The sequence below is a fragment of the Archocentrus centrarchus genome, chromosome 10 (genome assembly GCF_007364275.1).
Source record: "Archocentrus centrarchus isolate MPI-CPG fArcCen1 chromosome 10, fArcCen1, whole genome shotgun sequence".
NCBI lineage: Eukaryota > Metazoa > Chordata > Actinopteri > Cichliformes > Cichlidae > Archocentrus > Archocentrus centrarchus.
The window spans coordinates 9,267,309-9,293,393 of NC_044355.1; the positions used below are offsets into that span (position 1 = coordinate 9,267,309).

The window sequence follows — 26,085 nt, forward strand, 5'->3', positions numbered from 1 at the left end:
GAATAACTATTGTATAACCATGTTATAAAGGAAGAACCCCTAAATGTGGAAATTTATCTCTTAATTTTGCATATTCGTTTTCACATCAGATACAATGCAGTGCTGGAAGCATGCTGTCTTCTCCCAGATATTGCAGCGCTCCCATATGGAGACATGACAGAGGTATCTGTTTCTTTTTAACAAAATGTCAGCTCTGAAAACATTGATTTCTCAAATATCATGCACAGCAGTTTTAGTTTCTGCAATAAATTTAATACAACCTCAGCATGAGGAGAGTTTTGTGAAGAATTTATTTTTATTTTCTCTTTTTAGATTGGTGAGAGGGGTGCCAACCTGAGTGGAGGGCAGTGTCAGAGAGTGAGCCTGGCGCGTGCAATCTACAGTGAGCGGCCCATTCTTCTCCTGGATGACCCTCTCAGTGCCGTTGATGCCTGTGTGGGCTCCCATATCTTCAGTAAAGCCATTCGGGGTGCTTCTAAAGGCAAAACCATACTCTTTGTAACGCACCAGCTGCAGGTAAGCATCACCTGTGAAATTCCAACAATTAACCTCAGTGTATTTTTGCAGTTTCTGCTCTTTTAAAATATCTCAAATCTTTTCTGTTAAACTCAGTCTTTTATGCTTTTATTAATGATGAGGAATTTTGCTTCCACAAGCTACAGAGATCAACTAATAAAAAGTTTGAACCTTCAGAAGTCCACAGAATGTCTGCAAAATTAATCCCTTGCTCTTTTTCCTCTTTTTTTATGTATTTATTTTTTAGTATCTGCCTGAGTGTGATGATGTTATTCTGATGAAGGACGGCCAGATTGCTGAGCACGGCAGCCATGCACAGCTAATGGCTAAAGACCGTGACTATGCCTCGCTATTCAACAGTATGCAACAGGAGGTAAGGCCAGGAGCATGCGAGGAACAAAGCCAACTCTTTTGAATAAGGCATCTTTGCCCTCACTACACAATAAAACTGAACATTACAAGGTGAATAATTCATAAGCCCAAATAGGCGAGCCCTGTACTGAGGAAATGTTAATGCATACAAAACCTTTAATTATTTATGTGTACATTGATTTACTGGTGAGCTGCTAAAGACCATGTCACCAATATCTCTGTTTGAATAACTTCCAGTGTTACGGCTTTTATCATTTCTGGTGGTGGCATGTGTCAAATATCTCTCCCCCCACTCCCCTTTTTGTCTCTCAGAATCTAGTGAAAGAGAAACTAAAAAACAAAGAGCTGAGGGCAGGTGGAAATGTGGCTGACAGTGCAGTTGATGTTGTCAAGGTCAGACCAAAGGTGGAAAGCAAGAAAGGAGGTGAGAAACTCTGCTCCATTTCATGCTTCACATGTTAATTGCTGTTTTCAGTGAGAACAGTTCCTAAGTATGTTCTTTCTGGCTTTTCGATTTAGAACCACTGATGAAAGCTGAAGAGAGAGGCTCTGGGTCGGTCGCGTGGTCTGTTTATGGAGCCTACATCAAAGCAGCAGGAGGTCCAGTAGTCTTCTTCATCAACATCTTCTTATTCCTTTCCACCACAGGCTGCATAGCTTTCAGTAACTGGTGGCTGAGCCACTGGATCAGACAGGGCAGCGGGGTGAGTTGTAGATGACTCTGTTTTCCTACAATACTGGCCTCTCTCTGTAGTGTGTGTTTGGCTCCCAAAAGAAAAATAGCTACTATGCTTGAATGAGTTGTGGCAGCCGACTGAGCATTAATCTGAATGTGCATGATTAAAAAAGTAACAGCACCTCGGTAAACTTAATTAAAAACAAGAGTGAGCAGTGAAGAAACAGATGTGCAGCTAAGCAGTCGGCTGCTGTTGACAAATGTGCTTGGAATGGCAAACGCCACCAAACGGACTGATTTTTCATGATTTTTTTTTTTTTTTTTTGTGAGCCAAAGTGTGCTTTTCTCAATTTCATTAGAGGCCAAATGGGATTTTTTTTTTTTTTGTCAGCCTGTAATTTGTTGCTCCATCTGCCCTCAGAACACATCATTAATCTCAGTGAATGAAACAATAGCGAGCAACAGCATGAGACTCAACCCTCATATTCAGTATTATTCAACTGTTTACATCATCTCCATGGGAGCTGTTATATTTCTGAAGACAATCAGAGGGGTGGTGTTTGTGAAGGTAAGCCTATTTCCTTCCTTTTTTTTTCCCCCTTCTGTCCCCTTAACCGCTAATGAACTTTAGAATGAAGCAAAATTTCTCACAAATTAGTACCTTACAGCTAAATAGTGCTCCTCCTTAAATGTCTATACTGTCATTTGTTCATGCTCTCATGGATCCAGTGCTATAATTGAAAATGCCTGCAGGCCAAGTCCGTTTATCTGTCCGCTGCTGTGTCTCACAACTTTACAGCGGCTGCATGCACGTCAATCTGTCTTTTTGTGAGGGAAACAGAGACAAAGAAGCTGTGTGTGTGTGTGTGTGTGTGTGTGTGTGTGTGTGTGTGTGTGTGTGTGTGTGTGTGTGTGTGTGTGTGTGTGTGTGTGTGTGTGTGCGTGTGCATACATACACTCATGTATTTCAGCACCCCCTCGGGTGTGCACCCTCATTTTCAAGCTAACCCATCCTGACACTGCGCTGCAGAGGTTAGGTCCCCACGTTAATGTGTGCCACTTGAAATTGCTAATTTTTCAAAGATGGCTAATCTTTTTTTACCTCTAGCTGTGATGAGATCTTTGTGAGTGTTAAATATTCCATTAATAGAATTAATTTGTTCTCTGCTGCCACATGTAATTTCTATCCAATTGTTGAAATGTCTCTTGCGCATTAGGTCATGACCTTTATGTCAGCCTCCCAGAAACTCATTATAAATTAAGATTTGACAGCACTGCCTTGTGCAAGAAGGCACAAGGCTACCCACCAGTGTACACATGCTTAGCATATGTATCATTTATAACACTCAGGCAACATATGTGTTCCACTGTATTTACCCATCATGTGCTTTGAGGTTTAAAACTGAGTCCACTAACAGACAGTTTTCCTCCAACTGGCTGTTTATCCAAGCAATGATTGTTTCCATATGTTTCCTAAAGTTGTTGTTTACATTTGCCAAGTCTCATGTTCAAGCACAACATGTTGTCTGTGTTGACAGTGCACGGTGAGGGCTGCCTCTGTGCTCCACGACAAGCTGTTCAACCGGATCCTCCGCAGCCCTATGCACTTTTTTGATACAACACCTCTGGGTCGTATCCTGACCCGCTTCTCCAGGGACATGGACGAGGGTGAGGCTTGATTTGTCTTGACTGTGAACCTTTCCCCCAGGAGAGCTTTCAGTCAGTGAAGTCACCCTGGTTGACAAGGTGTAGTGCCAAGACACAGTGTGATTTGACATGAAGTATTTTCCCTAGTGAGTGGCTCTCTGTTATCCACTTCACTGGTGTCTTTGCTTGACATGTTGATTTGTGAGCTGTTGTTTCTTTGGATGGTTGGGTTTAATACTTTTTGCAGACTCTGCTGTTTTTTGCTATTCACATATTTTCTACTGACAAACAACACTTAGTGCGACATAGAGAGAACAATTCTTTCAATCTCTGCATAGTGCATCAGATTGTTTATTTCTCTTCTCCACAGTGGATGTGCGTCTCACCATGCAAGCTGAAATGCTGCTGCAGAACCTGTCCCTGGTGCTGTTTTGCTTGGGAATGGTGGGCATTGTCTTCCCCTGGTTCTTCATCTCAATCCTGCCTCTGGGAATCTCCCTCTGCATTGTCAATCGTGTTTCCAGGTCAGACATTTAATATTCCTGTTGTAATTCTGGCTGTTTCCATTTAGTCCAGAGAGTACAATGGAGACAGTGTACAACAGTCAGCTCCATGCTATGAAAAACAATAGATTTCACAATGTCAAAGGATTATTTTAACACCCTGTATCTAGTTAGAGCTAAGAAACTAATGTTAGTTATTTCTTAGCAAGCTACTAGTGTTATTCAAAGCTTTTTGAATGATTCACATTCCACTATAACATAATTTGCACACTGTTAAAATGTTTTTGCTGATATGAAACCATCCTTTGGTTATGTTGCTATAGGCTGCTTTAGGCTCAGACTGCTGGAGGACTTCATGTGATGTACTTTTCTCTGCTCACCTGTTGTCACTCCCCAAGGGTTTATACGGCAGTGCAGCATATCTCATTACATTTTTGTCCTATCTCCCTATGCTCTCCTTTTCTTTTTTCTCCTCTTTTTTCTTTTCTCTTTCTCTTCAAAATTGGCACATAAACTCTTTATGATTTTTTTTGAGCCAGTTAGCCATTTGGAAACTCAGGATGGTGGCCTGTTTTAAGATGGCTATCTACAAAGACTGAAAACCATTTTTATTTTCAGATAAAGTAAACTTATCTATGTTCTGCTATGCAGAACTCAACTTTAGAAGTCTGAAACTACTCAGAAGTGGGGTTTTTTTAAAAATAATTTGTAAACAGGGGTGTGGGGTGTAGCAGTACAAATAATACTTTTTGCTTGATGTACATGCTGTGGCTGGACCCCTTACATTGGTTACTCAGTTCTCATCTAAAAGTTATAAATTTATTAAGAATCAAGAGAAAATTCAGGTGGTTAATAGGATTGCTCAAATTAATGGCTCCAGAAGGGTAAATGCTAATTTTGCCACTTGTAAAAAATGCTGCATATGTACATTGCCCTCCAAAAGTATTGGAACTGTGAGGCCAGTTCCTTTATTTGTGCTGTAGACTGAAAACCTTTGACATAAAAAAAAAAAAATCAATATGGGACCAAAGATCAACATCTCAGTTTTTATTTCCAGGTATTTACATCTGGATCTGATACAGTTTAGAAGACAGAACCTTTTGCCTGAACCCATCCATTTTGCATGTGAGCAAAAGTATTGGAACAGATAAACTCAAAATAGATTAAAGTGAATAAAACTTAATATTTAGTTGCAAAGTCTTTGCTTGCAATAACTGCATCAAGCCTGTAACCCACTGACATCGCTGAACTTTTGCATTCTTCTTTTGTGATGCGTTTCCAGGCTTTCACCACAGCCTCTTTCAGCTGTTGTTTGTTTTGGGGGGGTTAGTCCCTTCAGTCTCCTCTTTATCAGGTAAAATGCATGCTCTATAGGGTTTAAGACTGGAGATTGACTAGGCCAGTCTAAAACCTTCCACTTCTTGCCTCTGATAAACTCTTTTGTAGTTCTGGCAGTGTGTCATGAGTGATTATCTTGCTGCACGATCAAAGATCTTCCACTCAGTTTCTTTAAATTGGCAGACAAAATGTTTCTGTAGACTTCTGAGTTCACTGTACTGCTGCCATCATGTGTGACATCATCAATGAAGATTAACGATCCCGTCCCAGAGGAAGCCATGCAAGCCATGACATTACCTCCACTGTGTTTCAGAGATGATCTCATATGTTTGGGATCATGAGCAGATCCTTTCTTTCTCCAGACTTTAGCCTTTTCATTATATTGTTGCTGATGTCACTAACAGTTGTTTTAGAGTCTTTCTTTACAGCACTTACAATTTTTCTGTCATCAACTGCTGCTGTTTCCCTTGGTCTACCTGTTCAACATCTGTTACTTAGTACACCAGACTATCTTCTTCAGGACATTCCAAACGGTTGTACTGACTATGGCCAATGTTTGTGCAATGGCTCTGATTGATTTTCCATCTTCTCTCAGCTTCACAATTGCTTGTTTATCACCCATAGACCGCTCTCTGGTTTTCATGTTGGTTACTCTTCTGACTATAAATGCACAGTCTGCACAGGCAAAACCCAAATCTGACACTGAGCGTAGAAATTTAGTGCTATTTATTGTTAATCAGTAATCAGTGTAACAAGACACACCTGGGCGACAAAACACACTTATCAGTCGCAGGTTCCAATACCTTTGCTCACATGCAAAATGGGTGGGTTCAGGCACAAGGTTCTATCTTCTAAACTGTGTATCAGATCCAGATGTAAATAACTGGAACTAACAGGTGAGAGCTTTTGTCTCATATTCATCTTTTAATGCCAAACCCAAATGTTTTCAGGCTACAGCAGAAATAAAGGGCTTGGCCTCACTGTTCTAATACTTTTGAAGGGGGGTGTAGGCATATTAAGTGTCACGATCACACAATTTCTCCATTCTTCCTGCTTTCATAAGTACATAAAAGTTCTGGGTCCCATAGTCTCTTGGTAGTTCTTCCCACCACACAGATGCTTTGAGTCTTTTTTTTTTTTTTTGCAGCAGGCGGAACTGACAAGAAGATACCTTCATGCAATGCAAAGTAAATGGAGAGCAGTGAATTGTTTTCCCCAATGAGTTGTATTTTTATACCTGACAGCTGCCTGTTATTTTCTCTAAATGGAGCTGATAAAAGTGAAGAGTGTGCAGTAAATGTGACACTTAACTCACAGAGCTAACATGGGCAAAAAAAAACAAAAAAAAAAACTGCTGTAGAGCTTTAAAGTTAGGGTGATAATTTGTTCACTAATTATTGCATCTGCATTTTTGTTTTGTTTTCTTTATGTCTCATCTGTTCCACTTACTGAGACAACACTCCTAATTTTTACTGGCTCTAGTTTTAATATGCAACACTTTTAAGTGAGTCCAGAGAGTCTAGCAGTGAAAAAAGCTAAAGATATGCACATTTTGGTGGAATTTGTTAGATGCTTGTATAAAAGGGGGGGCTCATCTTAACATCATGAGTGACTGAAGTAATTTATCACATAAAACCAAAGACCAAAAATACATGAAATTAAATAGAACTGTCTAGCTTTCTCTGGGAGAACCAGTTTGAATTTCAGACCCTCAGAGTGATGACATTTTGTAAATGGTAGAAGTTTCTGTTATATCTCCTTTTTCCTCGCGACTTCAAAGGCCTGTTTGAGGCTTATAGGCTTAGAAGATGGAATTAGCTTTAGTTTTTTTTTTTTGTTAGGGTAAGGCCTTGTCACATTTTTGTGATGGCTGAACTTAGTGGTAAGTGGCTTGGGGTTATTGTCAATGAATATCCTCACAACGATGTCTGTGTGTCTACAGCACTGTGCAGACGTCTCAAGCTATCCCTCATGTTTATATTTGGCTAGCAAATGGGTGCAGTGATTTATTGAAACATGTACAAAGATCCATGCAAACAGTAAATAAGGAAAAAAGAGAACAGAGGCTATACAATTCAAACAAGCTTGAAAGTCAATAGTTGGTATTACCACCTTAATTCTTCAACACAGTCTGACTCTCTTAGATAGGCTTTCTTGTATTTTCTTCAAGTAGTCTCCAGGAATAGTTCTCCAGGCTTTTTTGAAGGATGTTTAAATGTTTAAAGCTTGTTTTTGGATATTAACCAGCTTTTGTTTGGTATGTTTTTATCGCATTGACAGTGTGTTTAGCATCATGTCATGTTGAAAAATGAAGCTCTTGCCAATCAGATGCTTTCCAGATGGTATTACATGGTGCATCAAAATCTGATGATACTTTTCTGCATTCATAATTGCATCAGTTGAGTCAAGCCAACACCACTGGCTGATATGCAGTACCAAACCATGATAAAGCTTTCAACTTGTTTTACAGATAGCCGCAGACAGTCACTGTTGGACCTCTCTCCTGACCTCCTCCATACATGTTGATGATGATTTGAACCAGAGATTTCAGGTCCATAAGACCTGTTGCCATTAATTTTCAATCCAATTCTTGTCTAATCTGGCATACCTCAGCCTTTTTCTCCTTGTTTCCCTTACTTTACCAACAGGCTGCTAGTAACAAAGTTACTGAAGACACAGCTTCAAATTGGTTCTTTGCCAAGTTGTCTGTTTGTGTAGACACAACAGTGGTTCATCCCTTGAATTAGGTGCTTTTGCAACAAACAAGCAAAAAAACCTAATTCCTCTGAAAATGGTCAGGTACAAGCTCTTGACTGAAAATGAGTGAAAAAGCAGGCAATGTCCAAAGAAAAACTTTGAAATGGCGTCAGAAAGTCTGGAGATCTGTTGCTTAAGACCGCTGTTTCCAAACACCGATGTGAGCAGGCATCATTCACTCTGGGGAAAAGGCTGCTCATCAGAATTGCTCATCAAAAAATGTTTAACTTAATACTGCACTTATTCAGTTACCCAACAATACACCCACTAAGTTTGAAGGTTAGTGGGTGTTTTTAAAACATGTTCTGCTCAGTATTGTTTAATATGGAGTTTCTTCAGAACATAGAGAGAGAGAGTGCTAAAGGTAAATATCATTGAAAGAAGCACTGAAATCATCTTTATCTCAAATGTGTATCTGTTCCATAGTAAACATTGCAAGTGCACTATGAATGGTCTGATGACTCTGCTTTAGTCATTATATATGTTTTTGCAGCAGTTGTGCAATAAAGGTGAAGCCGCTAAGGGAAACAACAGTTCACTGGAGTCTTGGGAAATAACCAGAGCATCTTATTTCCTGTGTCAGTGAGATCAAGATGATCACAAGCCTCTGTGTTACTGCTGCTGACTACTGATGTAAAATCTGAAATCACATTTAGATTTAAGCACATAAAAGTACAAGTATCTGTGATTTTTTTTTTGTTTTGTTTTTGAACAATATCAAAATGACAAATATAAGTCTATTGATATACAGTATTTATGATTATTTTTAGAGCTGGATTTAGTTTTAAAGGCAGAGAGCTCAAAAACGTCCCCTCCCACTCTCCATATGTCTTGCTTGATATTTTGCCTCAGTATAAACCGGAATTCTTGATAACTTTAATCGGATTTGACACCATTTTGTCTCTTGAGGGATTACTACATTACTAAACATCTTCATTCATCTTTAAAGAAACATTTTAATTCTGGGTAATGCAGGAGGAATTTGTGATGAATGTTGATTAAACAGCAGAAGAGATGCAGAAGGAAGAGACGATCCCCACCTGTCACTGAAAAGTAGTGATGACCCTTGGCAATGCTGTTGAAAAGGGTGAAATACTGTATCTGACAAAGTCACGACATCCCAGGATATTTATGGATGTTACATCAACCTAGATCTCCCATTGAAATTACCCACTTCTAAAGCAGCCTTTTATTGAATTCTGAGATGAAGCTGCCCAGGGCATAAACATGTTTGTCTGGATCACAGCCTCGAAGCGAGGAAGTGTCATGTTCCTTCCGTCTCTCTTCTCGGCTTTTTATGAGAAAACTGAATGATTCATAGGAGATGTGTAATTCCCATGCACCATTCATTCAGTCTTGGTATCTAAAAGTAGAAAGACACCACACCTCTGTCAGTAAAACTCTCCCCGACACTTTGCCTTGGATGGTGAATCTGATGTCTGGCTGGCTGTGTGTGTGACACTGCTCATAATATTGCACAAGCATCAGCTAGAGGGAAACAGTAGGGAAGTAAGGAAAAAAAAATGGTGCCACGTTTTGGACCATATCCCTCTCTGTCCATCATTATAATTTGTCTGCCGCATGCTTGGATCATTAAGGCTGATGCATTTTGCGCTCCTTCACTTCTCAGTTGTGTTCCAGTATTAACATGTGATGCCAGTTTTCCCTCCAAGGTTGTAAGTAAAGTAAAAATGCGGCTGAAATCTTCACTTTCAATTTAACTGAATTGTAACATACGTGCTTTGGCTCTCAAACCAAACATTACTCTTACGTTTCATAAAATTGTCTCTTTTGCACGTAGTGTTGCTCGTCTTTTTGTGATTTCCTGTTGAATGTAATTCATTTGAACCATTTACCCTGCACATGCTAGAGCGTATTTTCTCACAATGCCTTACAATTTTCATTCAAATGAGACTAAGATGAGTGGAGGCTTTACAGCTCTGCTGTGTGCTGACTCATTAGGATTTTCATAACCATTTAGGGTTACAAATCAAAACATAAATTAGTTCTAATGTATTTCTAGAGTTGCCATATATCTGCTTCTATGATGTATACACAGTGGAAACAGCTCAGAGTAACATTTGCAGTCATCAATATTCAGCTGCATGTTTTAAATAAAAATGTGAATTCCTTGGACATTTAATGTAAAGATTACCATTGTTGATTTGCAGGGTATTACTTCGCGAGCTGAAGCGCCTGGAGAACATCAGCCAATCACCATTCACCTCTCATATCACCAGCAGCCTTCAAGGACTCTCTACCATCCACGCCTATGGAAGAGAGCATGATTTCCTCCAAAGGTGAGTATGATGTTAGCAATGGACATCATTAAACTTTAATTTCATCTTATCTGTCTTGTCGCTCTTGTAGTTTATCAGTTTGCTCCTCTACTAGTAAATATACCTGACGCCATACCAGAATATTTCCCCTCAGCGAGCAGGAGAGTACAGAGCTCTGCTTGCTTTTGCTCGGGCTGAAATGAGTATCTCTCTCTCTCTTTTTTTTTTTTTTTTGTTCAGATATCGGGAATTGCTGGACACCAACCAGGCCTCAAACTACCTCTTCAACTGTGCAATGCGTTGGCTAGCTGTCCGCCTGGACCTCATCAGTATCTCCCTTATCACTGCTGTAGCACTGCTCATTGTCTTAATGCACAATCACATGCCTCCAGCCTACGCAGGCCTGGCCATATCGTATGCAGTGCAGGTTTGTAAACAAACTCATGTAGTAACACAAAATGTGCAGAGATGCTGGCACCTCTGGTCCTCTGAAAGGCAAAAAAGTTGACAGTTTGAAACTCCGGGCTAGATAGGAAGGGTAAACTTAAAGCCTCTCTGTTTTGGATTTAAATGTGAGTTGAAACTTGTCTAAATATACACCGATCACCCTGTGTACGTACCTAGAGCTTTTGGGTCCTGTGGGATCTGGAGTGGGGCCTCTGTGGGTAGGGCTTGTTGCTGGCGCATCCTTTGGATATTTAATCGGACTGGGGTTTTGGTCAACACTGGGAGCTCTTTGCTGTGACCTTCAAGTTAGTCCTGAACAAATTCTTCACTGTGTATGTTCTCCTTGCTGCCATTGGGGGGTGGGGTGGGGGGTCTGTTTGAGCAGGAGTTACATAACCACAAAGTAACCATGCCAGGAATCCTACGATCCAAGGGTTTAAAGCAGAACACAGAACACTGTACAGGGTGATCATTGTTATTCACTGTATCTTCACCTGATTTTAATATTTGCTTGATCAATTAAAAAAGACAAATTAAATTGTGCTTTTGACAGCACAGAACATGTTTATAAAATACATCTTTTATCTGTTTTATTCTGAACATTTTAGCTGCTATCTACTTAATATTTAGCTTACAGCCCTGCATGAAGTGGCAGTTGCTTAGCACAGGTTACATGATCTTGGTTTAACACATTCTCTTTGCTGTACACACACAGGGTTATTTTCTATATGTCTTAGAAATATTTTTTTTTTCTCCTTGCCCAGTAGTTGGTTTAGTTATTTTTTTAAACATTCCGTTCTTTAGTGCATGTTATAATCAACATGGCTGTGGCAGAGAATTGAAATCGATTAAAGATTGTGAAGGAGCCATATCAGCGAACCTGTTTATTAGGCTGTAAATTGTTAGTAGTTTTATTGCTCAATTGCTGAAGGGGAGCAGCGCACATAAATAGCAACTGTTTCATAGTAATTGGTGTGACAGTGTTAATCATTAACCTTTTTACCCCTCTGCTTTGCTTTCACTTCCAGCTGACTGGTTTGTTTCAGTTTACTGTGCGACTCCTCACGGAGACAGAAGCTCGCTTTACTTCTGTTGAGAGGATCAATCATTATATAAAGGTAAGAGCATTGATTAGCACAGTGAGACAGGTGGATTGTATAACACTATGTCTGGAATAACACCACCAGACCAGACCATATGAGATATATGAGAGCATTTTAATTCAGGGCAGTTGGCAGGTCCAAGTGTGTGTGTTTGTTGTGTGCATGTGATTAGGAATGTGTGGTAAACCCAGATAGAAACCCACTGTGCAGTATTAACACACTCCACAGCGCATGGCAGGGCTTATGTCACACAACAGCCATCAAACCACAAAGGCAGCTCAGGTTTTTCTTCTTAGGTGCCAAGAAAATCTCATAGAAAGAAAATCACTATAAATCAGTTAGGGGGCTTGCCCCTACACCGAGATTTACAGATTAATACCAGATACCATCACCTTTTCCTTATCTAAGAGTCTTGAGAGCGAAGCACCTAGACAAAGTCCTGAGGCAGCCGTTCCTGCCCCCTCCTGGCCTCAGGAGGGAAAGATCACCTTTCAGGATGTGGAGCTGCGCTATCGCGATGATCTGCCACTGGTGCTTAAGAACTTGTCCTTCACTATCCCGCCTGAAGAAACCATTGGCATTGTGGGCCGCACAGGATCAGGTACGACTGACCTTTTCAGTTTACCAGCCAGTAGAGTTTTCAGCTTCCATTTCCATCTGTGTTTAAATGTGTCTAAATTATTTAACAGCATCTTTTCTATATTTGTTTTCAGGAAAGTCCTCCCTAGGTGTAGCTTTGTTCAGACTTGTGGAGCTAACTGGAGGCTCTATTATCATTGACGGAATCAATGTTGCACAGATTGGTCTGGATGACCTGCGGAGCAAGCTAGCCATCATTCCTCAAGAGCCTGTGCTCTTCATCGGTACTGTTAGGTAACCCAGTGATAATTACTTCCACTTTTAATCAATGTGACTGATGCATTGGTCTGGCTTAAAAATGCTTTTTGGCCAAAATTCATATCAGAAAACACCTACATTTTAGCAATTAATGCAGCTGCTTTAATGGAAAATCTGTTTCAGTTGTGCAACCAGGTGGTCTGCATGTGTTTAGCGCTTCCTCTCTACACAGATGGCTAGTCTTTTCCTCAAAAGTGCCTATAGTCAGCCCATCTGTTTAAAGTTCTAAATGCATGTTTTGTACATCAAAAATGAGCAGGCTTTTTTTCCCCCATGTACAAAATGTCTGTGATCGTGTTTTCAAATTTTGACTGAAATTGGCTCTTGGAAGATATTGGAAGACATCAGATCACTGCTCTGTGTGCACAGCAGTGATCTGATGTGTGCCCATTACAAAAAGGAAAAATTATGCTATTTGGTAAGAAATTAAACAACGGGGGAGCTAAGTTTGACAGGCCAGAGTATTCAACAGCAAAACAGCACCACTGCTTTGCGAATGAATTCCGTTGGCCTCAGGTCAGAATTGATCTTGGCCATGGATTGTTTGGAGCTTGGTATCAGAGTATGCCGTCCTTCTTGTCATAATGTAAAATTTTCAGGGGCAGCTGCACCCCAGGAGGTAAAGCAGCTGGCCATTAATATAGAATCCCTGGGTCATTTCCCCCTAAAAACATCTCCAGAAATATGATAGGTGTTCGTGTGGTGCTGTATGCATTAAAAAAAATATTTTTGTAGTTCATGAGACTAGAGAAGTACTATCTAAATGTGGTCCGTTTATAATTGTCATAACATAAAAAATATGATGTGGTTTATTTCCGATAGGAGCAATTTAGACCCATGGGATCAATACTCTGATGCTGAGATCTGGGAAGCTCTTGAGAAGACACATATTAAAGAAATGGTGAGTTGCCAGTTGGTTGGATTATAAGTTATACTTTACATGACTAGAACAGCTCACCTTATACATCTTTATATCCTTTGACCTTCCTCAGGTCAGCCAGCTGTCTCATTCGCTCTACTCAGAGGTGACGGAAAACGGAGAGAACTTCTCAGTGGGAGAGCGGCAGCTCCTCTGTGTGGCCAGAGCCCTGCTGAGAAACAGCAAGGTGCTGATTGTATAATTCTGCTGGTTTATATTTGCATGTGGAATAGCTGATAAACTCCTCAGTTCTAAAATGAACAATCGGAGCCTCTCCACACAACCACCTGCATGAGATACCACTGCCACCTGCTGGTGTGCATTTTAAATGTATCTTATGAACCGATCGTAAGAGGTCAGGCATCAGCAGCATATAGTGTATGATTATCTTTTTTCGCCTATTTTTGTGAAATTTTATTTTATAACTTTGCATGTTAAAAACCACATATGTGCACCAAAAGTTCAGGGCCTTTTTTTGTTGGAATTTCCTTTTTGTTTTTCATGTCTTGTCATTTTTCTGCAACCATAGTTAGTTTACTCAGTTATCACACATTTCCCTCTCACATACCTCTCAAATCATATGCGCTCTCCTTCACTGAAAAATCTTTACTTTAAGCATTATTTGCGTCATTTTTTTCATAATATACAAATCACTAAATTTCATAATGTGGGGCTTTAGAAGCTATGGAACAGTGCAATCAAAGTAACCAGACTCTAATATATGAATGTGTGTGTCTCTTTGTTTGTAACACTATCTTTCTAAAAGATCCTTATATTGGATGAGGCAACAGCAGCCATTGACACTGAGACAGATCGTCTCATCCAGGAGACCATTCGCAGTGCGTTTGGCAGATGCACCACTCTCATCATCGCCCATCGTCTCAACACAGTGATGAGCTGCAGCAGAGTCATGGTGCTGGACAGCGGCCAGGTGAGTATAAATGCAGAAACTTTCAACCATTGGTTGAAGCTCAGTTGTCAATGTGAACTACCCTAATTTACTGTGTGAACTGATTCCTTTGATATGATGGATGTGATGAGATGGTGCATACAGTGGCTGAGACTGATTGAGCTTTTATCAAGCAGACGTTTGATGCTAGCTGATAACATGAAAAGCACACAAGTAATTACCAGTTTAGGTGTTTTCAGCCCTTAATAAGTTGAGTTTGCATCTCTATCATCAGTATGTAAAGTGAAATAAGGTGGATGCATTTTACTTATGGATGTTTGCATTAGAAGAGAGCCCCCCCCCCAAAAAAAAAAAAAAATTTTTCAAGCCACATTGATAGTGTCAATATAGCTCAATCAAACAGTGTCAGACACTGTGTGCCAGGAGTGATCGGCACTGCTTACGGGACCTTGTAATGCAGCAAAGGCTATCTAAGGACAATGTTTCCCAGATATTGAAATGCTATTCATACACTGCCTCTGGGAAATATCTTAGGTTGGAGTAAGTTTGGAGATAATGTGCCCACATTTTATATGCAAGTGCTGATTTTGTTTTATCCTTTTCATTCTCATAGATTTTGGAGTTTGACAGTCCCGTTGCCTTGCTGGCAGATGAAAACTCAAGATTCAGAGCCATGATAGAAGCATCAGAAAACCAAAGCAGATAAAACGCACTGGAGCTGAACTTTGGACATGAGCTGTGATCCCACAAAATATCCAGCTGAATACGTGATTTGCGCACCCGCGTGCGCGGACACGCACGCGCAAACAATCCTGCCAGGTGTGAAAGCGATGAGTAAAGAAATCCACTGATGGCTGCTTAATGCAACCATTTCTCTTTACTTCCTTATCAAAGACACAGAGACAACACTTCTTTACAGCACATCAAATCTGCGTATCTATCATCCTCCTGCTCTTTGCCACCATGTCACAGGAGTTATTTCCTGGGGGCCAAACAATTAACTGCAAGTGAAACAGCACTTTATGTGTCATGTAGACACATGGAAGGATGTAGGATACTTCCTTTTTCTCTGGAGGTCAGTTAATCAGTCAGATTCTAAATTAGTTTTATTTCCATGACTGAGACCTGACAGTCCAGGAAATTACTGTTAGGCAGAGAATAATGTGGAACAGATTAAATATTATATCAGTGGTGTTACTGGTATTTTTATGTTGGGAATTTATTTGTTTGGATTAATTATTGAATACATTATATCTGATAGTATATCACCTGTTAGCCATTCCTCTGAAGGAGTTTCCAAAACAGGCTAAAATGTTTTATTGTGTTTTTATTGTTGTTATAATGTAGTAATTTCAGTAAATTACTGCAAATGTGATATGTGCCGAGACCTGTAAACACTTTCAGGTTATATTAATGGAGTTAGCCATGTAAACATGCATTTAGACTGAATGCATGTACTGTGTTTTCAAATGAGCTCATCTTTCCAAATGCTGGAGTTTAATGTGTAACCAGCGAGATAATTTCAGTGTTGAGGTACGATGTGTTGTTTGCAAAAAAAACAAACAAACTAATCTGAAAACTACTGACATCAGGGTGTGTCTTTACATGTTGTGTTTTCACACATCAGAAGACTGTAAACTTCTGCCTTATAGTCAAGTATATGCTGAACAATCATGAAAAGTGCAATATCTCTCTACTGCTGTGATACATTTTCAAGATTGATTTTGTACACTTGAGATTGTGATGTTGCAATTTATTTTTGTTAAATATTTGATTTTTTAATATGAAGATTTTTTTTTTCAATAAACATATTTTTATTTATTGATGACATGTCCAACTTTCTGAGATGTCCGCCAAGTAGGTTATGTGATGGTTTGATTTATCTGTTTGTTTGTCTGTTTCTCAAAAAGCTATTGATGTACAGTATACACATGAAAATGTTACCAGAGGCAGACTTGGCCCAGCTTAAAAGTGATCAACTTTTGGAATCAGATTCAGATCGGATATGAATCTGGACACAGGCATTTTTGGAAGGATTCTTTTGCATTGCTTGAGAAAGCAAAATTGGAACACTGGCACACTGAAATAATAACAGCTGGAATACATGCTCTTAATTGTGATATCCCTCTGGATCCAGGGACTTGATTTATGCATGCTGTCGAGGTCTTTTTCAGCCTTGGAAACCTTGAGGTATGTAGCCCTCAGACTGCTTTAATTTCAATAGTAAAGGAAACTGCAGTTCTTGGTAGTAAGAGTTTTACAGCATGCTATACAGAAGGGGGAAACAAGTTTTGTAAAGTGGTGTGTGGCTCCAAAGCGGCATAACATCTGATTAATTTTTCTCTAAGTGACTTGCGTAACATTAACTACAAGTTTAAAAATGATAAGCAGGTAAAAGGCCTTATCATTATCATTATAGGCCTTTGTCACCTTCACTTTATTCAAATTTTAGGCTGTTAGCTTAAGGAAATAGTAGCCAGTGCTACCAGTAAACATAATTTACATTGTAGGTACTGCAGTCACTGGGGGTTTTTTGACAGGCAAAAAGAATGCATGGAATACAAAATGCAATGTATCAGGTTCTACTGTATTTTAAAGCTTTTCCAATGTGAGTGTGACAGTGCTGCAAAAGACCAATGCTGTATCAGTGGAGTACTCTTTTCAGCGTATTTCATAAAAATTGTGGAAACATAAGCATCATGAATATTTCATTAACTCATTTGAGAATTGTTAAACCTTCAGTTTAAGAATAGCCTTGCATAAACATGACATAAGCCGTCCTCCCAGGCTGTATACAGGGGTGGATTTAACACCTTTTTAGAAGTGCAACAAACCCAAAGGTTAAATTTGGGTTTTATGAGTGTACTTCAAAAGTGTAAAGACCTAATATCCAGGCTTCAGAAAAGATCTACTCACATCCACTTTAGCAAAACCAAGAAATCCACTTGTTTCACCCTTGGGATCAACTCCCAGTGAAGAGATATGGAAGTAACAAATATGACCTTCCCATCTGGTCACTTGTTCCTGCAGTATGAAAATCCCCCAAACTGTGGCATAAGCAGCTGACAGCACACAACATGAATTTCTTACAAGGCAGGGGAATTTTTGAAGTTCTTTAAGCCACATGGGACTAAAAGGAACAAAACCTGAAGCATTCGACAGTTCAAAAATTACACTGCATGCCATTTGGACTAATCTGCGTGTGCTTACTCAGACCTCCAACCGGTTGCATATCAGACAGTCACCAACCCAAAATGTTTATATTTATTGTCCAGGATTCACCTCCTTATGTCACACGCTGCCATAACCATTACCAGCTTGCCTGCCTCCTATACCTATTACTTCAAGGGTGTGCATGCACAGTGTTTTTGTGTTGTATTTTTAGGAGGAAGGCATTTGATATGCGTGTCTAACTGTGAACTTTTTTCTTCTTTATTCATCTTTGACTCAGTCTGAACTGGAAGGACAAGTTTTAACATGACATCGAGATGACTGCCGATCTAAAAGGATAACCGACTTCAAGCCACTTTCATTTTAGATAATTTTGTGATTTGCAACCACAGATTGTTGCTACACATTTATAAACTTCACATTCTTGTGGAAAATATTCTTGATGCTAGGGTTTACCAAAGCTGCAATAGTGGTGAGCAAAATAGTAGCAAAAAGCCTGCTAGCCTGAAAGTAGCCTGATTTCCTGCTTCTAAATCTAAGCAGTGCATTTACATAGTCATCAACAGAAAAAGAGGCCGTTCTACGAAAGTGAAAGCAAAAAAAAAACAAACTAAAACTTATAAGAGAATCTTCTAAGCCTGTTCCATTATTAAAGGACTGTGCAAAAATCTAGACCACCCCTCATTTCTTTATATTTTGCTGCCATGGAGCCAATCTTCCTCATAATTTTTTAAAGTGGTCTTGAGCAATAGTTCTTCAGGCTTTCTGAAGGTCTTTCAAAGTTTTTCTTTGGACATTGACATTGTTTGTTTTTTTTTCATGCATTTTCAGTCAAGTCCTTGTACCTGACCATCTTCAGAGGAATGTTTTTGTGTTGAGGGTTGTTTGTTATTTTGTTAAGCCACTTAACACTGACCTATGAATCATTCAAGCGTAAAAAGGCTCCTAACTCAATTGATAAACCAGTTTTTTTCTACACATGACAAATCAGCAAAGAACCCATTTTAAGTTGTATTTTTAGGCACTTTGTTACTTGCAGCCCGTTGCTAAAACTGATTATTTGTTCCAATTTCTTTAGTTGAATCTGTGAAAAATGCCAAATACAATACAGTTTGACAGACATAAAATTGTGTTTTACCACCAACAAAGTGATTCCCAAAGAGCTATTAGGTGAAAATGTGGCATATCTTGACATGGTGTGCTGTGTGTCTTTAAAAAAACTGAAGAAACTGGGCAAGTGGAGGACAAAAGAAGAAATGTCAGGCCTAAAAAACTATCTATAGCAAAAGAACAGCATCTGAAAGTCATGTCCTTAAGTAATAGAAAAAATCCAGCAAAGACTTGACACAAGACCTGAGAGATGCATCTGGCCCTTCAGTTGATCCATCTACTGTTCGCTGAAGCCTCATTAGAAATGGTCTCAGTGGAAGGGTTGCTGTCAAGAAGCCATTCTTAAGGATGGGAAACAGGGAGAAAAGGCTGAGGTATGCCAAATCAGACAAGAACTGGACTGAAAATCAGTGACAACAGCTTTTATACATAGCCATCTGTGTGTCTAGCCAGCTGTAAAACACAGTGTATGCTCTGTCATGCAACAAAAGGCAGGCATCATCCACAGAAGAGCTTTGGAATGTCCTTCAAGAAGCCCGGAGAACTATTCCTGAAGACTACTTAAAGAAATGACAAGAAAGCTGCCCAAGAGAGCTCAGGCTGTGTTGAAGAATAAAGGTGATCATACCAAATACTGACTTTCAAGCTTGTTAGAGGGTTTTTTGTTTGTTTGTTTTTGCACACATTTCAATAGATTCGGAGATGGTTTTTATGTGGCATTTAAAACAACAACAGAAAAAAGACTAGGGTTTAGAGGTTAAATGGGAGACTGCAGATTATGAAGGATATGGAGATTTTAGTAAAACATTAAAGCTTAATAACACTTAATTAAAGCTAAGATTGACCCAGTTATTTGGTTAATAACCTAATAATCAGAAAGCAAAAACACACAAAAGAAAAAAATCTTTACTTTTTATTGTTTTGTTGCAGCAATAACTAGAGTAACTAAAAAGCACGAAGGGTTTTTACGTATTTCTGAAAACTCTGTGACTTTTGTTTTGAAGTTCATGCTTGCAACCGCGCCGGAAGTGAGTGTGGTTGTTGTAGCTCGCCTCGGGCTGCTGGAAGGAGGAAAGCCTTAGCTGTGATGCCGCTGGATGATGGCTGCTTTCGGGATCTTAAGTTACGAACACCGTCCATTAAAGCGGCCCCGACTTGGCCCTCCGGACGTTTATCCGCAAGATCCAAAGCAAAAAGAGGTCAGATTTGACGACGTGTTTCCCGAAAGGCCGGGAGTAACGTTTTATCGAGGAAAATTGTAGGCAGAGGAGCTGTGCGAGCTAACACTAGCTACTCAGTCTTAGCAGTCCTGTGAACGGTCTGGGCCTAGCAATAACAATGAACAGCACCTAGTTGTCAGTTCGTTAGCTAGCTTTCCCTGTTTAGTTGACAAGCAACCACTTGGTGAGATCGCTGAGTTTGCTAAGCTAACTCCTCGGGTGGCGGATGCTTTGCAGTTTGATATAAACTGCAGCCATTGTTTTGCTTTGTGGTCTAAAACAATATGGATTAGGTTTTTGGATTATGCGTTACTATTACTGTTTATTAGCCTGATCGTGGCTTGTTTTTACGCATAGCCAGACCACAGCTAGTCTTTATTACCTGGAAGCTATAAATGAGGCTAAATTATCTGCTGGGTCTTAAGACTGGAGTTTGGCCTAGCTGAGAGAGTGCCTTTTGCCTCATATCTATTAATAACCTGATGTAATCTGTTGATTACAGATGGAGATAGAGAAGTGACTTGTTTCTGCAATAGTAATCTCAGCACTTCTTTATTGTTATTTCTTTCTCAGACTACCACTGGTTTAGTATAATATAAGCTCAAGTAACCAGTAACTTTACATGAAAAATATTACTTTTCTGTGTTGAAATGTGTTTCAGGATGAGTTGACTGCATTGAATGTGAAGCAAGGATTCAATAACCAGCCAGCTGTGTCTGGTGATGAACATGGCAGTGCAAAAAATGTCAACTTCAACCCCTCCAAGGTAATGACTTTGAGATTTTAACACAGCTCCTTCCCCAGCATACCATTCACAACTGAGTAGTATTTTCCTCCCCAGCGAATTTGCCCATATTACATATTCCCCTATATGCTTTATAGATCAGCTCAAACTTCAGCAGCATTATTGCAGAGAAGCTGCGTTACAACACGTTTCCAGACACAGGGAAGCGTAAACCACAGGTCAACCAGAAGGATAATTTCTGGCTCGTCACAGCGAGGTCACAGAGCTCCATCAATAACTGGTTCATTGATTTAGCTGGGACTAAACCGCTAACACAGCTGGCTAAAAAGGTAAGACTTAAAAATCTTGTTTGTTAAATGGAGTTTTCTTCATGTTGGCGTAATTGGTAGAAGTCATTCACTTTGTTAAAAGGTCATGTGGAGAGAACAAGGTGCTATAGTGTATTCTCAAAGAATATGCTATAGCAAGCAAAGATCTTTTTACTTGACTACAAGTCATTATGTCACCTGGTTAGTTAGTTAATGGTTGGAAATTTGATATTATATAAATATGCATTATAACATAGTTTGAGTTCCAGGGCTGGTAACACTGTGTTACATTGTGGAGAAAAACAAAACCATTTGGCTCGGTATTCTGGGATGTATACTTGGAAAAAAATTTTCCAAGAAGCCTCAAGTTAAGAGAAGCTGCAATGGTATTAATGATTTTAAATATGCTGCAACAGCCAGCCAAAGACTGTCTGTTTAATATTTAGTCAGCTGGCATACTAAGTGGCTGCACTTAAGTGATAGGGCATTTCTTTTAAGGGTTGATGAATGACAGGTGAACGCATGCCTACAGAGCTTTCACGTCAATCTTGGGATTGTTCTTTACCCTCTGGAAATGATTCCACACTTTGGAGTTCCTACATGTTTAATAACTATGTAATAATCTCAGGGAGTAACAGTTTGAAGTTTGGTGTCTTTTTTGCTTCTTCCAGTTGACACATAGTGGGGTTTCTTTGTGACTAATCAAAACTCTGTAAACTAAGTCTCCTCTAATTGACTAACTTTTGGTTAACTATTTGGGTCAGCCCTTCTGTTTTTGTTTAGACTAGAATTTGTTTTTGTTGTTTATTAAGGCTGTCACCAAAACCTCATATAGTTATGTAAACAGGAATGGAACTGGATTTCACCCCACAGTTTGAAATATGTTGCATTGTTAAATTGTGGAATTGATGAAATCTTTCATTCATGATTAAACATTAAACCTCTATTCTTTCTTTAGATTTAACTGTATAACCACAGAAAATGAGCAACAGTGATTTAAATATATTTCCAAATATGAAGTCCAAATAATTCTGACTTGTTTGGGTCAATGCCAATACAGATTTCTTTTGAGAAAAATTGTGTTTTGCTTTTACATATTGCAAAGAGAATGTTATTAGGTAATTGTTTAACTTCTCAGCAATGATTAATCAAAAATAATTAGCAGCTTAATGTAAAAACATCACTCAAAACCACATAAGAAAAGCTTTGATGTGTTACAGGCAGTGCTGAGTGTTGTCAAATATCATTTCTAGGTTAGCAGTTTCTGTGTTATTGGACACATTTAAACATCCCAGCATACCAGGCCAAGGCTCTAGTTATCGTAGTTAGTGTCTTGAAATTAATTCTCAAATGTTCAAAGACAGCTGAGCCTGCCAGGTGAGGTTCAGAGAACATAGTAAAGTTAATGAAATCTGACATTGTAGCCCTAAACTTGACATAGTTTAGGTGGCCTGTTTGATTAACTGGCCAAATTTAACTTTTCTTTCTATTAGTATTATCAGTCTCATAATATATTTCTATGATGATGTTAAAGCGTGAGAGTTATCTTTTTTCACTTCCAGTGTAAATGTAAAGCGCCTTTTTGCTTTTTCTTCTCAGTGTTTTCTACTGCAGTTCTCATTCACCCAATCACTTACACATTTATGTCTGTGCTTAAGCACTTTGTAAAATTTGTACACACTCTCGCTCTCCGATGGATGCAAGTGTCCAAGGATACTTAGGCATGCAGACTAGAGGCGTGAGGGATTAATCCACCCACCTTCTGACTGGTAGATGACCCGCTGCACCACCTGAGCCACAGAAGCCCCTAAAGTTTTTCTAGCTGAATACATTTATTGTTTTTTAGAACTGATATTGAGTGCATTTAAGGAAGATAATCCATGTCAATATATGTTTACATCAATTAATAATGATAATTAGTAGCTGTGGCCCTTAGACCTGCTTTGCTTATTGATCTGGCTGAGCTTAATAGACTTTTTCTGGCATGACAGAACTCGCCAACAGATTATATGTGGGTGATCAGAAAACAAACAGATTACTGTCTCTAAATGACAAGCGGACTTTCTAAATATTTATTGTTGGGCAACAGTATGAACAGTCATCATCTTAAATGAGAGAGACAATCTGACAAAAAATAAAAAATTCCTCACTTGCCCTGTGGGCGGTCTTTGTCCTCCAAGCTTGGGTCCTCTACCAGAGGCCTGGGAGCTTGAGGGTCCTGTGCAGTATCTTAGCTGTTCCTAGGACTGTGCTCTTCTGGACAGAGATCTCTGATGTCCTTCCTGGAATCTGCTGGGGGTCACTGCCCTCATTGTTCCAATTACCACAGGGACCACTCTTTCCACATCCACTCTGGCTCTTCTCTCATCCCTCTGTATCTGGAAGTCCCACAGGATCTTAGCGGTCATTCTCGACCATCCATGGGGCCCATTTTGACCTCGGGGTTTCCAGGTCATACTCGGCACACATGTTCCAGTATACTATGCCAGCCACTTATTATTTTATTATGGTTATGGTGTTGCATGTATGCCCTGCCTGCTAGCATCTTGCACCCTGCTGTTACATGCTGGATTGTCTCAGGGGCATCTCTGGACAGCCTGCACTTGGGGTCTTGCCTTCTGTGGTAGACCCTAGCCTCTATCAATCTTGTGCTTAGAACTTGTTCCTGTGATGCCATGATTAGTGCCTCTGTGCTGTCTTTCACTCCAGCTTTGTCCAGCCATTGGTAGGATTTTTCTATAATCAGTCGCTTCTTCTATCTGCTGGTGGTACATGCCGTGCATGGGCCTGTCCTTCCATGATGGTTCCTGTTCTTTCTCCTCTTCTTTCTCCTCCTCTTTCTCAGATTTCTGCTGCCTGAGGTACTCACTAAGCACATGATCCTTTGTGGCCATCTTCCTGGTGTGCTTATGGATCTTTGTTTTGTCTAGGATAGTGGTTCTGACATTCAGTAGTCCTTGGCCTCCTTCATTCTGCTTAGCGTACATTCTTAGGGTGCTGGATTTGGGGTGAAAACCCTCCATGCACGGTAAGGAGCTTTCTTGTCTTGACATAAGTGGCTTTCATATCTTCCTTTGGCCAGCTTATTATCCCAGCAGGGTGTCTGATGACAGGCAGGGCATAGGTGTTGATTGCCCAGCTCTTGTTTCCCCCATTCAGCTGACTCTTCAGGACTTGCCTTACTCTCTGCAGGTACTTGGCAGTTGCAGCTTTCCTAGTGGCCTCTTCATGGTTCACATTTGCTTGTGGGATTCCAAGGTACTTGTAGTTGTTGCCTTCTGGTAGTGCCTCAATTTTGAATACCTTTGTTACCATCCGACTAATCCAACTGCACTTCTCCAGTCCGAATGACATTCCGAAATCATTGCCTAGTGGTGTGGATCAGTTAATTGATGTCTCGTCCACTCCTGGCATACAGTAAACATATGTCATCCATTTAGAGGAGGTGGCTGCATTCCATAATTGGTATCCATAGCCAGTCTTGTTAATGATCTTGCTGAGGGGGTTCAGGCCTATGCAGAACAGCAGTGAGGACAGTGCATCTCCTTGGTAAATCCCACTCTTAACGGTAACTTGTGCAATTGGCTTGAAGTTGGCCTCTAGTGTTTTTTGCCACATCCCGATTGAGTTCCTGATGAAGGCTCTTAGGGTCCTGTTGATCTTGTACAGTTCTAGGCATTCCAGGATCCATGTGTGAGACATTGAGTCATAGGCTTTCTTGTAATCAGTCCAGGTGGTGCTCAGGTTGGTCAGTCTGGCCTTACAGTCTTGAGTGACTGCTCTGTCTACCAGTAGCTGGTGTTTTGCTCCCCTGGTATCTCTGCCAATTCCTTTCTGGGCTCCATTCATGTATTGAACAATGTGCCTGCTCATCTTAGCTGCTATGATGCCTGACAGGAGTTTCCATGTTGTGCTGAGGTAGGTTATTGGCCGGTAGTTGATGGGACTGGCTCCTTCTGGGGATCCTTGGGAATCAGGACTGTCCGGCTGTCAGTCAGCCAGTTCAGGCGTGTCTTAGCCTTTAGCAGATGATTCATTTGTGCTGCCATCCGCTCATGGAGTACAGTTAGCTTCTTTAGCCAGTAGTTATGAATCATGTCACAGCGTGGTGCTGTCCAATTCTTCATTTGGTGGTCTGCTTTTAGGTCCACTAGCCACTGAGCATTGTTGTTGTGTGTTGCATCCTTCTCCCTGCTCTTCCAGTATTGCTCCATCTCTAGCCTTGGTGGAGGTGCTATTCTCATATTGTAAAACAATTTCCCTTCTCCCTTGAAGGGAAGTTATGTTTTACCCAGGCAAGGTAAAATCAGGGGAAAAAGTAATACGTTGACAAAATCTCAATGTGAACATGACCATCAGAAGAAACTGTTGGTTTTGTGAAAGCTGAAGGAGAAAAGAACAAATAGTAGTTTGAATGAGTGTAGAGAAAATGGTCTTTAAATTGCACAGAACTCTCCTGTGTGACTCAGTCTGACGTTACAAAATAGGAACAATTCAAAAGTATTGTAGTGCTTCTTAAATCTCCTACATAAGACAGCCTAAATCATGGTTTTTGTATAAATCATGCCTTTTGTTTCTTGTTTGTGTATGTGGTTCTTAAACACAATGCATGTCTTTGTCTGAAAGTGGAGGGAGCTTTTATTTCGTTTTCTTTTTTTTTTTTTTCTTTTTTTTAAATAACTAGGAAATTATTTTTTATGGATTGTCTGGCGAGTTGTTTTGTTCTCTGTAGCCAAATTATTCTCCAAGTAAGTGCTCCTATAAATTGAAGCATATAGATTTAGAAGTTTTAATACATTATAATAAATCAAAGTTGAGCTTTTTGTGTATAAAAACCACTTAATATTTTACTGGCATCTTGCAGGTTTTTTTAAAATTATTTTATTACTTAACATACTTCACTGTGCTGTGATAAACTAACTGGATTTATTAAGGATTTTGGCAGATCATTTTTCCTGAAGTATTGCAATTCCAGGTTTCTTCTTAGCTACATTATCCATCCCAAAGATGTAACATTAGGAAAACATACAGAAGTAGATGAAGTCATGGATTTAATCTGTGCACTTACTTCTCTGCATTCATTTTCATAATTGATGTAACACAACAGATAGATATTAGCCACCCGCTTCAGCGAGTATTACTGACACTTGCTAAATGTCTTTTTATA

General features: G+C 39.8%; 2 protein-coding genes across 4 annotated transcripts in view; both read left to right on the plus strand.

Annotated features, from left to right (window-relative positions):
• LOC115786945 (multidrug resistance-associated protein 5) overlaps positions 1-16,147 on the plus strand; it is a 30,296-nt gene extending 14,149 nt beyond the window's left edge. Inside the window, exons 13-29 of the mRNA XM_030739464.1 lie at positions 90-162; positions 313-516; positions 764-889; positions 1,201-1,312; positions 1,408-1,592; positions 1,986-2,132; positions 3,103-3,232; positions 3,582-3,735; positions 9,981-10,109; positions 10,329-10,515; positions 11,564-11,653; positions 12,047-12,239; positions 12,352-12,511; positions 13,358-13,436; positions 13,528-13,641; positions 14,221-14,385; positions 14,978-16,147. Coding sequence (XP_030595324.1) covers positions 90-162; positions 313-516; positions 764-889; positions 1,201-1,312; positions 1,408-1,592; positions 1,986-2,132; positions 3,103-3,232; positions 3,582-3,735; positions 9,981-10,109; positions 10,329-10,515; positions 11,564-11,653; positions 12,047-12,239; positions 12,352-12,511; positions 13,358-13,436; positions 13,528-13,641; positions 14,221-14,385; positions 14,978-15,070 — 2,341 coding nt within the window. The 3' untranslated portion in view covers positions 15,071-16,147. The remainder of the gene's footprint in view (positions 1-89; positions 163-312; positions 517-763; positions 890-1,200; positions 1,313-1,407; positions 1,593-1,985; positions 2,133-3,102; positions 3,233-3,581; positions 3,736-9,980; positions 10,110-10,328; positions 10,516-11,563; positions 11,654-12,046; positions 12,240-12,351; positions 12,512-13,357; positions 13,437-13,527; positions 13,642-14,220; positions 14,386-14,977) is intronic.
• A 3,556-nt stretch (positions 16,148-19,703) lies between these two features.
• med12 (mediator complex subunit 12) overlaps positions 19,704-26,085 on the plus strand; it is a 33,180-nt gene continuing 26,798 nt past the window's right edge. For all 3 annotated transcript variants that reach the window (XM_030738988.1, XM_030738989.1, XM_030738990.1), the window contains exons 1-3: positions 19,704-19,844; positions 20,527-20,631; positions 20,748-20,939. In XM_030738988.1, coding sequence (XP_030594848.1) covers positions 19,743-19,844; positions 20,527-20,631; positions 20,748-20,939 — 399 coding nt within the window. In that variant the 5' untranslated portion in view covers positions 19,704-19,742. The remainder of the gene's footprint in view (positions 19,845-20,526; positions 20,632-20,747; positions 20,940-26,085) is intronic.